At 33.7% G+C, this 12692-nt stretch overlaps 2 protein-coding genes across 7 annotated transcripts; one reads left to right on the forward strand and one right to left on the reverse strand.

The window, feature by feature from the left end:
• The first annotated feature begins 203 nt into the window (after positions 1–203).
• Positions 204–6763, forward strand: LOC118045414 (uncharacterized). Of its 6 annotated transcripts, none has more exons than XM_073412043.1 (10): positions 204–352; positions 502–732; positions 2035–2118; positions 2234–2722; positions 4488–4623; positions 4894–5056; positions 5183–5311; positions 5615–5809; positions 6202–6324; positions 6435–6763. In XM_073412043.1, the coding sequence occupies exons 2-10, from the start codon at positions 519–521 to the stop codon at positions 6555–6557; spliced, it is 1656 nt and encodes a 551-aa protein (XP_073268144.1). In that variant the 5' UTR covers positions 204–352; positions 502–518; the 3' UTR covers positions 6558–6763. The 6 variants fall into 6 exon arrangements, with proteins under 6 accessions (XP_073268144.1, XP_073268146.1, XP_073268147.1 ...); XM_073412045.1 differs by having other exon boundaries at positions 224–352; positions 506–732; XM_073412046.1 differs by lacking the exon at positions 204–352 and having other exon boundaries at positions 364–732; positions 2234–2401; positions 2528–2722.
• A 137-nt stretch (positions 6764–6900) lies between these two features.
• Positions 6901–9258, reverse strand: LOC118045413 (uncharacterized). Its single transcript, XM_035054036.2, has one exon. It carries the CDS (start codon positions 9094–9096, stop codon positions 7123–7125), a length of 1974 nt encoding a protein of 657 aa, XP_034909927.1. The 5' UTR covers positions 9097–9258; the 3' UTR covers positions 6901–7122.
• Between the last annotated feature and the right edge of the window lie 3434 nt (positions 9259–12692).

The following is a 12692-nucleotide window of genomic DNA, read 5'->3' on the forward strand; positions in this document are numbered from 1 at the left end:
TAGTAAAAACTTTAAGATTGAAATCTTGAAAATCAAGAAAAAAAAAATAATCTCCTTCGCTACCATACTAGTAGTCCTTTAGAATTAAGACAAACTTATTTATAATTATCTTTACTTACTGAATAATAAAAAAAAAAAAAAGCAAAATTAGTAGTTTATTTCTTGCTTTTTTAGAAAAGAGAAGGAAATTTTTAGGCATTATTTCTCAAAAAATTAAAAGATAAAAACAAAACAAATGGGAGCCTCTCTCTTTAGAGCAAAATTAGTAGTTTATTTCTTGTAATCAATTGTCGTATACTCTTTAGAGCCTCTCTCTTTCTTCCTCGTGGGAGTGGAACGACTACTTGTCCTTGTAAAAGATCTCCCCTTTTAACTCAACTTGATTTTGTTTTTTTTATTATTATTATTATTTCTCTTGATCTCCCTGTCCTCCTCCTCCTCCTCCTCCTCCTTGCTTAATCCTTATTTTGTTGAAGATGCTCCCTTTTTGATGTTTGAAAGCCAGAGAAGAGAAAGATATGGGAGCATGTGTGTCAACTCCAGAGGGGTGTGTGGGTGGCAGATTGAAGTCTTCAAAAAAGATGAAGATACGCAGGATAGGCAAGAAAGGCACTGCTTTCAAGAGGAGATCAGTGTCGTCATCTAGAATGTTATCTGATGACAATTCTGAAGGCCCTGCTTCTGCTGCTCCTCCTCTTCACCGCACTTCCTTCACCAACCCCACTTTTCAAGGTCTTTCCTCCATCTTCCATGCCAAAAATCTCTCTTCTTTTTGACATCTCCCTCCCTCCCTCCCTCCCTCTCTCCTTATTGATTTCATTTACCAGCATTTTACTGTTGATTTTGTTTTCGGGTTTGATTTGTATGGTGTGATCTCAGTGATATAATGATTCGTTTGTTGCTGGTTGCGTTTGGAATTTGTGTTTCTTTTTGGGGTTTAGATTGCAATAATGATTCAGGGGTGCATGGCTAATCTGTTTGCATGAAATGTAGGCAAGTGGCCCATTTCATTTCCTTTTTTTTTTTTTTTTTTTCAATATCATGATGCCTGTTATTGGTAAATGAAAATGATAAAAGGACAATGTTTTTTATTTAAACTTGAAGTGAGGTTTCTGGCATACATGGAAGTAATTCACTGCTATTTTCCTATCCTGATTTCATCTTTTAGGCACTGCAGATGAATCCAAGCTCAATTAATCTGGAATTAATAGATATTTTAGGCACTTCAGATGAATACAGGCACAATTACTCTGGGAATAATAGGCGTTTGAAATGTGATTTTTTATTTTGCTAATTCTTTTGATGATTAAAAAGTATGTAGTTTAGTAGATCTTCATAACATTAGAAGAAGAAGATTGACAAATGATCAAAGCTTGAAACTGCATAGCTGATTCGTGTCTGATCTCTATCTAGTTCAGATGTTGCCAGTTGATGATTCTTAACTACATTGCAAATTGGGGGCTTCCCAATAGACCCTTCCAGTGGTTTCTTTCTGATTAGTACCATGCTTCATCTGTTGCTGTACTTTTTTGACGAATGCATTTGTTCCAACAAAGAACGGTCATATCCTTTAATCTCTAAATATCCAAATGTTAACTCTATTTATTAGGTCCTAGTTGATCATGATTCAACATTAGAAGTGTCTTTGGTCCATAAAATATTTCTTCAGTTAACTGGTGCTAGCTTATTTTCTTCTAGTAGTTATGCTGTAGTGGACAGAAGATGGGGGAGGATTTGCAATGTTATTCAGTTGCATTCTAGATTGATGATTTCGCACAAGCCCAATGATCCAGTTAATAAGTATTGATAATTCTCTAGTTACTGGGACTCTCATGGATTTTTTTTAGTAATATGATAATATTCATATTTCAAGCTTTTACACTTTGATAAGTTGAACATTCATTTTTGGTAACTTGTCTAATCACGATGCGATGTTGTTATCTTCGTTGTGGAATCATGTCTAATTGCGGATATTGTTTCCTCCTTTTACCTGCTATAGATATGTGCCTAATTTTATTAAACTGCAATTTGAAGCAGGAAGTAAGGAGGAAGCATGGTTTGACTCAGCTGCAATATTGGAGTCTGATTGTGATGAAGATTTTGAAAGTGTTCCAGATGGTAAAATGAGAATATTGATTTCTACTATGCATAAGCATTTTGGTTGTTAATTCTTCATTTGCTGATTAATCAGAGATTTATTTTTGCTAATTATGGATCCACTTATCATCTACAGATATCTTATCTCTAAATGGATTTGACGGTGTATCACTCTCAAGCACTGCATCTGGCAGAGTTGCCAATCATGGAGACTGTAATGTCAATATGCAACATTCCTCATTCACTGATCAGACGCAGAAGACAGGGGATTTATCTGCAGGAAATTCCACACATGACTCCGTTAGTGAGGCTACTGAACAAACAAATATTCATGTCTTCAATTTAGATCATGTTGATTCTGTATCCAAGTCTGATGGACCTTCAAATGAAGTAAAGCAACCTGTGTTCCTCGATGAAATCACCTCTGCAGATGAAAACGATGGAGAGGAAGGATTATTAGATAATTGTGGAATTCTTCCAGGCAACTGTTTGCCTTGTCTTGCTTCAACTGTTCCACCTGTTGAAAAGAGGAGATCACTTAGCTCCAGTCCACCAAGTGCAAGGAAAAAGGGTGCCTTAAAACTCCCATTCAAGTGGAAGGAAGGGAATTCTAGTAACACTTTATGTAAGTACTGTATCTGTCAAATTTTTACAGTTGCAACGTTATTTTGGAGGCAAACAAAATAATCACAATTTATGCTCGTTGTTGTTATTTATCATTCTCATTAAACCTTGATCATATGAGAATGTGATTGTCATTCTTATAGATTGGATTTCTTAGATTTCAGCTTTTGGGATCCAGGTTTAGTTGAGGATCAGCAAATTTGAAATGTTTCTTGCTAATATGTCTATTTAATTGCTTAATATGCTACTGCTTAAATTTTCAAAAAACCATGGTATCAAGTTGTACGTGGATCTAATAAATAGCAGATGCTGTACCTAATATTTAGCTTGCATATGTGGGAGTTATTGAGATTTCTCTCGCCTAAAAGATGTATACTAGCTATCTAATCTCTTTGGTCGTTTGTTAGTTGAATAAGTGGTGTGAATCTTAGCTCACCAAGGGAGTTTTTACCTTACGTTCCACCACATTGGAAATCTTGTTTGCAGAATAAAAGCAACACTTAGAATAGTATTTTGGAGAAGTGACGTAGAACAATTATTCCAAGAGTTTAGGGACCAGATTATCAAGGCCAAGGCTGAAAGGAAGTCCGCAAAAAAACCTGGAAACATTTGATATGAAGCCTGAAGTTACTGTTTTCTTGTTTTAACTCCTAGTTAATTTTGGATTTTAATTATTTGTTTTCTACTTGGCTTAAGATTTTTTTTATTTAATAGTATTTTACTATTTAGAAATCCTAATACTAGATTAATTCTATTAATTTGGTAAGTTCTAATTAGGAATCATTTCCTATAAATGATTTTAGTACTAATATAAATAGAGATGTCTAGTTTATTTTATGAAGATCAGGATTATTATTCAGATTCAATAAAAATACCAGAGAATTTTCTCTACAGTTTGGTCTATCAAGAAGTGTCAACTATTGATGTTATTTTCTACTTTATGAAATTGCTTTCTGCTGATACTTGCCAAAAGTCAAAAGTATCATTCTATTTTTGTAAAATTTCATTCATGGTGATATTTTTTTAGTAATTATATAATTTCTAATTTGGTTTTGTTTTGACATGGAAAATACTTCCAACTATATTTCTTCTCACATGTTTGCAAACCTGTTTCATTCCTTGCAATTGTTTTTGTTCTTTTAAAGGAATGAAGGCATAAATGTTGATGAAACATGGGAGTCTCATGATGAGCGTTAAGGCTTATACATATGAGTGTATGTAACAAAATACCATATTGCAGGAGGTCAACACTGCGGATTCTTATAGCCTTTTACTATATTCCCAGTCTACTCACCTATGTTACACATGAAGCCTGATTTGTTGATATGTTTGATAATGTTGCTCTACATGCATTCCTTCATTTGAAAAGTTCATTTATTTCTTAAAATGCATTATCATGAAACTCTTTGTCACTGGGCTGTGATTTAAGGTTGCTTTTGATTGTTGGGATTAAGAATTGAGGATTTGATGTTAGAGATACATTACTTGAGAAGGATATAAACTAAAACTGCAAAAAGCAGTAAGTTATGTGTGGTTGTGGTTTGTTTTCACGGGAAAAAGGTAAATCACTTAGTATATGAAGGTCCTGATGCTTGTCATGTGTGCTTGAGGTTTATCCCAAAGGAATTTACAAATCTACGCTGCTCCTAATTTGTATTATTAGAGGTAGTGGGTAGTGTAATACAACAAAACCACATTTTCCCTTTATAAAAGTACTATATACTTGTATGATGACCTCTTTATATTTATGTTCTGTATGGTTTCAGTTTCTTCAAAGATGATTCTGCACAGACCAATAGCAGGTTCACAAGTACCCTTTTGCCCTATGGAAAAGAAAATGCTTGATTGTTGGTCTCATATTGAGCCATGCAGTTTCAAAGTTCGAGGACAAAGTTATTTCAGGTAAAGCTAAGCTGATGGAATTGGATTGATTTATTGCATACGCAGCTCCAAATGCATTGTAAAAAATATATTTTAATGCTAACATAGGATTTAAGCCATTTTTTGTCTGTCAATAATTGTTTTTCATTTATTGTAGCCTTGACACAGTGCAATCTCGCAGAGTATTTTATATTCCTTTTTGGTTTTCATTTATTACAGACTTGTTAAAATGTGATCTCACACGACCAAAATTGTTTCCTTCTGAAAATACTTTCTTTTTTCTTCTTGCAGGGACAAGAAGAAGGAATTTGCTCCTAACTGTTCTGCATATTACCCATTTGGTGTTGATGTATTCTTGTCTCCACGAAAAGTTGATCATATTGCTCGGTTTGTGGACCTCCCAATTATTAACTCTGCTGGGAACTTCCCATCCATCCTTGTTGTAAATGTTCAGGTATTTCCATTTTTTCTGTCAGTACATGGATGCAGTTATTCAGGATTTCCTGACAGTGTAGTTAAAAGGAGAATGAAAATCTCCTCGTATTATTTATTTGTGCTAACTCAACTGTGGCTTCTTCAGGTTCCTTTGTATCCTGCTGCAATTTTTCAGAGTGAAAGTGATGGAGAAGGAACAAATTATGTTTTGTATTTTAAGCTTTCTGATAGTTACTCGAAGGAACTTCCAACCCACTTTCAAGAAAGTATCAGAGTAAGATGAACATTCTTTTTTAATCTCTTATCATAAACTACCACTTCAGAATATTTATAATCCTGTCTGATGCATGTTATCTTTGGTGATGATGCTGAAAAAGGGAAAAAGAATGAGAAGGCTTTTCTGCTGGTGTGCTGATTTCTTTATTTTAACACGTCAACTTGTATATAATGTTAATTTGAGGCTTGCTGCTCTCTCGTTTCACTGTTTTTTTTTTTTTTATAATGTTTTCTTCATTATTAAATGATTGAAAATCTTATTCTTATTGTTTCATATCCTCCACAATCCTTCTTAAAACAGCGATTAATTGATGATGAAGTTGAAAAGGTCAAAGGCTTCCCTGTAGATACAATTGCATCCTTTCGGGAAAGGCTGAAGATATTGGGTCGTGTTGTAAATGTAGAAGATCTTCATTTAAGTGCTGCAGAAAGGAAACTCATGCAGGCTTACAATGAGAAACCTGTTCTTTCACGTCCTCAACATGAGTTTTACCTGGTATATTATATTCTTGTCCAACAACTCATACTGGTCTTTCAACTCCATTTTACTTGTTTCCATTGAAAACATGACTTTTAATGTCTTGATTATTCAAACACGATTTGCAGCTGGTAGTAGATAATCGTAATTGTTGATGCCTATATTTAAATACCTTAGTTTTTCATAAACAAAAATGATTTATTAATGTTACTGTAGTGAGCTGAAGGGTCATTCCTGTACTGGGATGCTTCAGTTGCTATTCTGCTACTTTGATCTTCTATTTTTACAGTGAGTCAATGTAATACGAGCAGTCTAAGTAGCTGTATTAAACCAGATAAGAAACGGTGCCAGATGGTTTTATAAAATTTTCCTTCTTATATACCAGGGTTTTTTTGGTACTTTTTTTGCAGGGAGATAACTACTTCGAGATTGACATCGATATGCATAGGTTCAGTTATATCTCTAGGAAAGGTTTTCAAGCATTCCTAGACAGGCTTAAAATTTGTGTGCTGGATATTGGCCTCACAATTCAGGCAAGTATATCTTTCCGTGTTTTATTTTTCAAGAATAAAGAAATTGAAAAGGTTTTAGATTTTCTGTGAGTTGATATTCATGAGGAGTTTGTATTCTCATTTTATAACAGGGGAGCAAAGTAGAAGAGTTGCCAGAGCAGATCTTGTGCTGTATAAGATTAAACGGAATTGATTACATGAAATACCACCAATTGGGGTTAAATCAAGAGCCGTTTGAATCTTTAAGTGGATAAACATTGTAAGGCTTCCTTCTGATCTAATAAAGGGTAATTTTTAGAGAAACCTCTGTTTCATCGTCAGTCCTTAAATTCACAAGCAAAACAACTGAGGCAAAGGCGCGCACACAAAATCCAAAATCCAATTGGATTAGATCATTGTACGGTACTGCTTTGATAAGCAGCATATTTTTTCGTAATGTCAAACCTCGTGTTAATTAGTACCTGGTGATTGTATGGTCTTCAAGTCTATCCCAGCACAGATGATGAACCCTGCGATTATGCGCAGGCCTAAGCTACGATACAAATCATTTCAGCATTTATACCTGAAGGATATGATAAATGTTTTTGTGGTAGAGATTCACACTTTTTTTATATACGAAAACACATTTTGAACGGAACATTTTAAAGAAAATCTCTCTTAAATCGTTGATGAAACAGTTAGTCTTCTGCAAATATAAATATTCATAGTCTTGCTAAATAATTTAGTGGACATCAGCGTGGACCAATTTCTAAGAGAGAGAGCAGATCATGGAATGCATCATGGAATTCAATCTACTTGGTGTATCAATATTTGAAAAAATTAGCATGGTTTTAGAGGTTCTTCAACTAGAAGTAAACCTTTTACCTTACAGGGAGAAAGAGGCTTTCCGCATAAACCTTTGTTTCCAGAATAGGAACTTCTGGGAAAGTCAGTTAATGGTTTACCTGCAGGAATCTCCCCTGCAAGAAGATTATCTGATAAATCCAGTTCCTTCAGCCTTTTCAGCTTCAGAAACCCAACTGGTATTCTGCCAGTGAAGTGGTTTTTCTGCAGCTTCAGCTTCTCTAAGGAGCTAACATTTGCTAAAGCCTCCGGCAAGTTGAAACCTAACTTGTTACAGCTCAAATCCAATGTTTGCAATGATTTCAATCTCCCTATACTTGTGGCTACACGCCCTTCAAGAAAATTATGGGACAAGTTGAGGTACCGAATCCCAGTTTGTGATCCCACTCCAGCTTGTACAATACCAGTAGAGAAATAGTTATCGGAGAGATCAATATATGTCAATGAACCATCAGGAAAGGCATTTCCTATCTGAAAAACATTATTTATTGGGCCTGTTAGCTTGTTTGAATGGAGATCAAGCACACCCAAATACTGCAAATTTCTAACTGAAACAGGGATCCTTGAAGCAAGTGAGTTCCTTGAAAAGTTTAATTTGTAGAGCTGAGTAAGGCGCCCCAGCCATGCCGGCAAGCTTCCAGTGAGATGGTTAGAGGACAAGTCCAGCTCCTGTATTGGACTGGGAGTTGCTTGCAAGAAGTCTGGAATTTCGCCTTGGATTCCACATCTAGCACAGTATATCCTGGAAAGGGATGGCAATTCAGCTAGCCACTGTGGGAAGGAGATGAGGTTAAGATGATTGAATGACAAATCTAGTGTTTGAAGATTTTCAAGGGAAGACAACTCATGAGGCAGTGGTCCTTGAATCTGATTGTGAGATACATTGAACATGATGAGTTGAGAGAGTTGACCTACTGATTCTGGTATTTGGCCAGATAATAGATTGCCAGAGAGATACAATTCTTTCAAAGCTGAAAGATTGCCCAAACTAGAGGGAATCACCCCTTCAAACTTGTTATTTGCTAGGGAAACTCTCTGAAGAGAAACCATATTTCCAAAACTGGTTGGTATCCTTCCAGTTAGATGGTTATCATCCAGTCTAAGAAAGCCAAGTGAAGACAGTTGGCCAAAACTTGATGGAAATGGGATCTCACCCTCTAGATGATTGGTATCCAAGTACAACTCTGAGATGGAGTTCAAGTTTGCTAATGAAAGTGGGATTTTACCTGTTAAGAGATTTTTGGAAAGATCGAGTTTTTCCAATACCTGCATTTCACCAATCCTTTCTGGTATATGACCAGTCAGAATATTGCTATGAAGATCCATCTGTACAATATTCGTTAAATTCGTGAATGCATCAGGTATCGTACCAGCTAGTTCATTTGAATATAGAAGTAGCTGGTTAAGGTTTTTAAGGTTACCCATGGTTGATGGGAGAGAACCAGACAATCTATTCTCATACAGGTGGAGTTCTTCAAGTTTTGACAGCTTACCGATACTATCAGGCACTGGGCCGATGAGCTTGTTTCCATACAGATAAAGCTTTCTGAGATTTGGGAGGCGCAAACCAATTGATGGTGGGATTCTGCCAGCAAGACCTATCAGACCACCAAGATCAATGACTTCGAGACAGCTCACGAGTGTTATTGAAGGAGACAGCAACCCTCTCATCTGAGATTGGAAGACGAGATCATTTGTGGAAATGAATCCTGGAAGACGGATTCCGGTCACCCTGCCTGTTGTTTCGTTGCAGGTAATGCCTTCCCAGCTGCAGCAACCATGACCAACCCACTTCGCCAGCCGGCTAGAAGTATCGACATGGATTCCAGCCTTGAAACTAGTTAGACCTTTCAGGTCATTAAAGTGGCAAACTTGGCGAACATTTTGCTTTCCCTTTCCAACTGTTATGATGGTGAACACAACAATCAGCCATAACAGCCAAGAAGCCATTTTGTCTGGACTGATACCTGAGAACAAGTTATTTTTGGGGAAGTGGAAAAATGAGCTGGGTTTGCAGGAAATGAACTTTCCTTGACGATGGGTACAGGGACTAGAACTTGGGAGAGGCGAGTAGAGTGGGTCAAAGATCTCTGTTTTGCCTTTTACTTTTGTCTTCTTTTCCCTTTACAGTTTGTAATTCTGAAAAGCAGAAAAGTGTAAAATTATGATGTCCATGGTTTCGGTGAAAGGAGTCAATCAGAATCAGGATTTTACGCATTACAATATAATTCAAGGTTTTGAAATGATTAAACTAATATTATGCAGTTTTAACTCTTTCATGATCTTCAAAAAATTCCAAAACATGTCTCCTAAGGACACGCTACTGAGACGAAGCAGTTGTATACTAAGACTTCTTTTTAAATATTGCAACTCAAAATCAATCCACTGCCTCCCATGTTGCTCCAGCGACCCACGAGGTGACTCCAACTCCTTTCCAAGTTAGATTTTCGAGTCATATCTAACAACTATGCTTCGATGCGGGTTTTTCTAATTCCCATGTTATTAGATTACATTAGATAATAGGCTAGTGATTTGCTGTAGGTTGGACCAAATATTTTTGAATGTAAAAAAATTATGCATGGGTTGCTAGCATAGTTTTTAGTTGCAAGAAAATAGATGAAGAATTATATGTGTTCATAAATATTAATAAATATTTTATTATAAAAAAATTAAGAGTGCTTAATAATTTACTATGAAAGTAGATTTATTATACTCCAGATTGGTATAGTATAATAATAATTTTCACTTTCATGTTACAAGCCAAATAAGCACATAATAGAAGGGGGGTTAATTCGGTCATCTCATTTTTTTTAGCATAGTAAAAAACTAAATTACCCTTAAAAAAATTGTTGACGTCCAGGGGCTACTTAGTCTTTTTATTTTTTAAAAACAGTAAAATGATTCAATTGACTCTAATAGCAAAAATCCTAAACATATTATCAAGGGTTTTTTTTTTTAATCTTCCTCATCATTTTTTAATTATTACATGGAGTAAGGGGTGATTTGATAATTTTATATATTTAAATATTATTGAAAGAAATTGTTCACGCATGACTGTGTTTGCAAGTTTTGGGTGGGACATACAATATTGTCTGTTAACCAAACACTAAATTCTAGGACAACGCTGGAGCGTACTTAACATTTCTTTCATGTTTGAGTGGTGCATGTGAACAATGGACCACTAATTTAACACTAATAAACTCCCCCCTTTTTCCCTCTCCCCCCTTGATTCTCGCATAAACCCTTTGATTTCTCAGACCAATACTTCAACCTTTTTGTTTTTTGAATTTAGTCCTTAATTTCTTTTTATTATTATTTGTTTTATTTCAATTAATTTATAAAATTAGAATGTTTTTTTCAATTTCATCCTTATTTAATTTTTTTCATCAATCAAACTTGATCTCCATTATCTTAATTGCTATTTTTTTTTTTTATCATTTTCTTGGTTTATCTTATTTTTCAATTTAATTCCACATTCTTTTATTTCGTTTAGTATTAATAACATAATTGGTCCTCGTTTTATTTATTGCTACTTTTTTTTTCTTATCATTTTCTTGATTTATTTAATTTTTCAATTTTATCCCTCATTGTTTTATTTTATTTAATTTTTGCACTATATTTGGTCCTTATTTTTTTTTATTCCTTATTTTTTTTAATTTTAGATTGTTTGGAATTTTACATCAAGATTTTTAAGGGTTTTGCTTTTATAAGATAACCTGGTCACATGCCTCGGAACTTGGGTTTTAAAGATTAGCTTTTGGTCCCTTTTAGGTTATTTTTAATCTTTTATGGGGTTTTTTCACTATCATAAGTTGGCTACGTGTTTGACATGCTTATTTGAGTTAATTTTTTTTTATTCTTTTTTAAAATTATTTCTTTTTTCAATTCATTCTTTAGTGTTTTCTTTGCTAGTGATTAAACTTCATTTTTTCTCATTTTTATCTTTATAAGATCTTCTTGTTTTCATTCAATTTTAGTTTTATTATCAAATAAAATTGTAGAGACTTCTTAAAAATATTTACTGGGTGTTTTTTTTTTTTTATGATATTGGTAAGCATTGTTTTTTTAATTGGCTATTGTCATTTTTTTTTAATTGTTATTGCCTTTTTATTTTATAATCATATTATTAAATTAACCAAACTTATCAAACTTATTTGAATCGATACTCGATAACCAAATTTTTCTTACTTTTTTAAAAACGCTATCATCACTTGAAATTTTTTTATTTTTTTTTACGTTAAGAAAAAATTAACTCGATATGTGATATAGTGCGGGCCATCTAATTTTTAATATTTTATGGGGCTATCTCACTATCATAAGTTAGCTATGTTTTTGACATGCTTACCTGAGTTAATTTTTTTTTTATCCTTTTAATTTTTTTTCAATACGTTCTTTAGTGTTTTCTTTATTAGTGATTGAGCTTCATTTTTTTTTACATTCTTATCTTTATAAGATCTTCTTGTTTTCATTCAATTTTAGCTTTATTATGAAATAAGATCGTAGAGACTTTTTAAAAATATTTACTGGGTTTCTTTTCATGATATTGGCAAGCATTGTTTTTTTTTATTGGTTATTGTCATTTTTTTCTATTGTTATTGACTTTTTTTTTACAATCATATTATTAAATTAACCAAGCTTATCGAACTTATTTGAATTGATAACCCAAGTACCAAAATTTTCTTACTTTTTTAAAAACACTATCATCACCTAAACATTTTTTTTTTTTTTACATTAAAAAAAAATTTAACCCGATCTATGATATAGCACGGGCTATCTATCCAGCTGTTAACTAAAAACTAAGTCATTAAACTAAGAAAAAAAAACACATATTTGTTGGATGGAGTGAGTAATTGAGGTCACTAATGGAGCACCTTTAAGATAATCTAGTTATGCATTTTCTTTCATCCAAGTCACATCCCCAATCATTATTAGAGTAGACAATAAGTTTAAAGTCTTAACAATGTGTGTAAAATAAACTTTTATTAAGAGAACCTTTTATGAAGTGAATAATTCTTTTAGTTGCATTTAGATGAGACTTGTCCGGGATCTCCATATACTTGTTAACTAGCCTAACTTCATAAAGTATATCTAGTCTAGTACAAGTCAAGTACCTCAGACTTTCAGCTAGACTTTTAAAATAAGTGAGATTTATATCTCCTTTCATATTCTCCTTCAACTCCAATCTTGTTTTAACTAGAGTTAGGTTACATTTTTCCATCCCAATCTTTTTTAAAATCTCTTTTGCATAGTTCTATGCGAAATAAAAATTTCTTTCTCGCTTTGTATAACTTATATGCCAAGGAAATAAGCTATTTGGCTTATATATGTCATCTTAAATTCTTTAACCATGTTAATTTTAAAAGAGTCGAACATATATGGATTGTTACCAATGAATATTAAATCATCAATATATAAACAAGCTTATAACACACTTCCATCAACTTTATTCTTCAAGTATAATGTATCTTCATAAAGACACTTCTCAAACCTATTCTTTATGAAATAGTCATCAATCTTGATATTCCATACATGTGGAGCTTGCTTTA

This window comes from Populus alba, chromosome 10 (assembly GCF_005239225.2).
Source record: "Populus alba chromosome 10, ASM523922v2, whole genome shotgun sequence".
Taxonomy (NCBI): Eukaryota; Viridiplantae; Streptophyta; class Magnoliopsida; order Malpighiales; family Salicaceae; genus Populus; species Populus alba.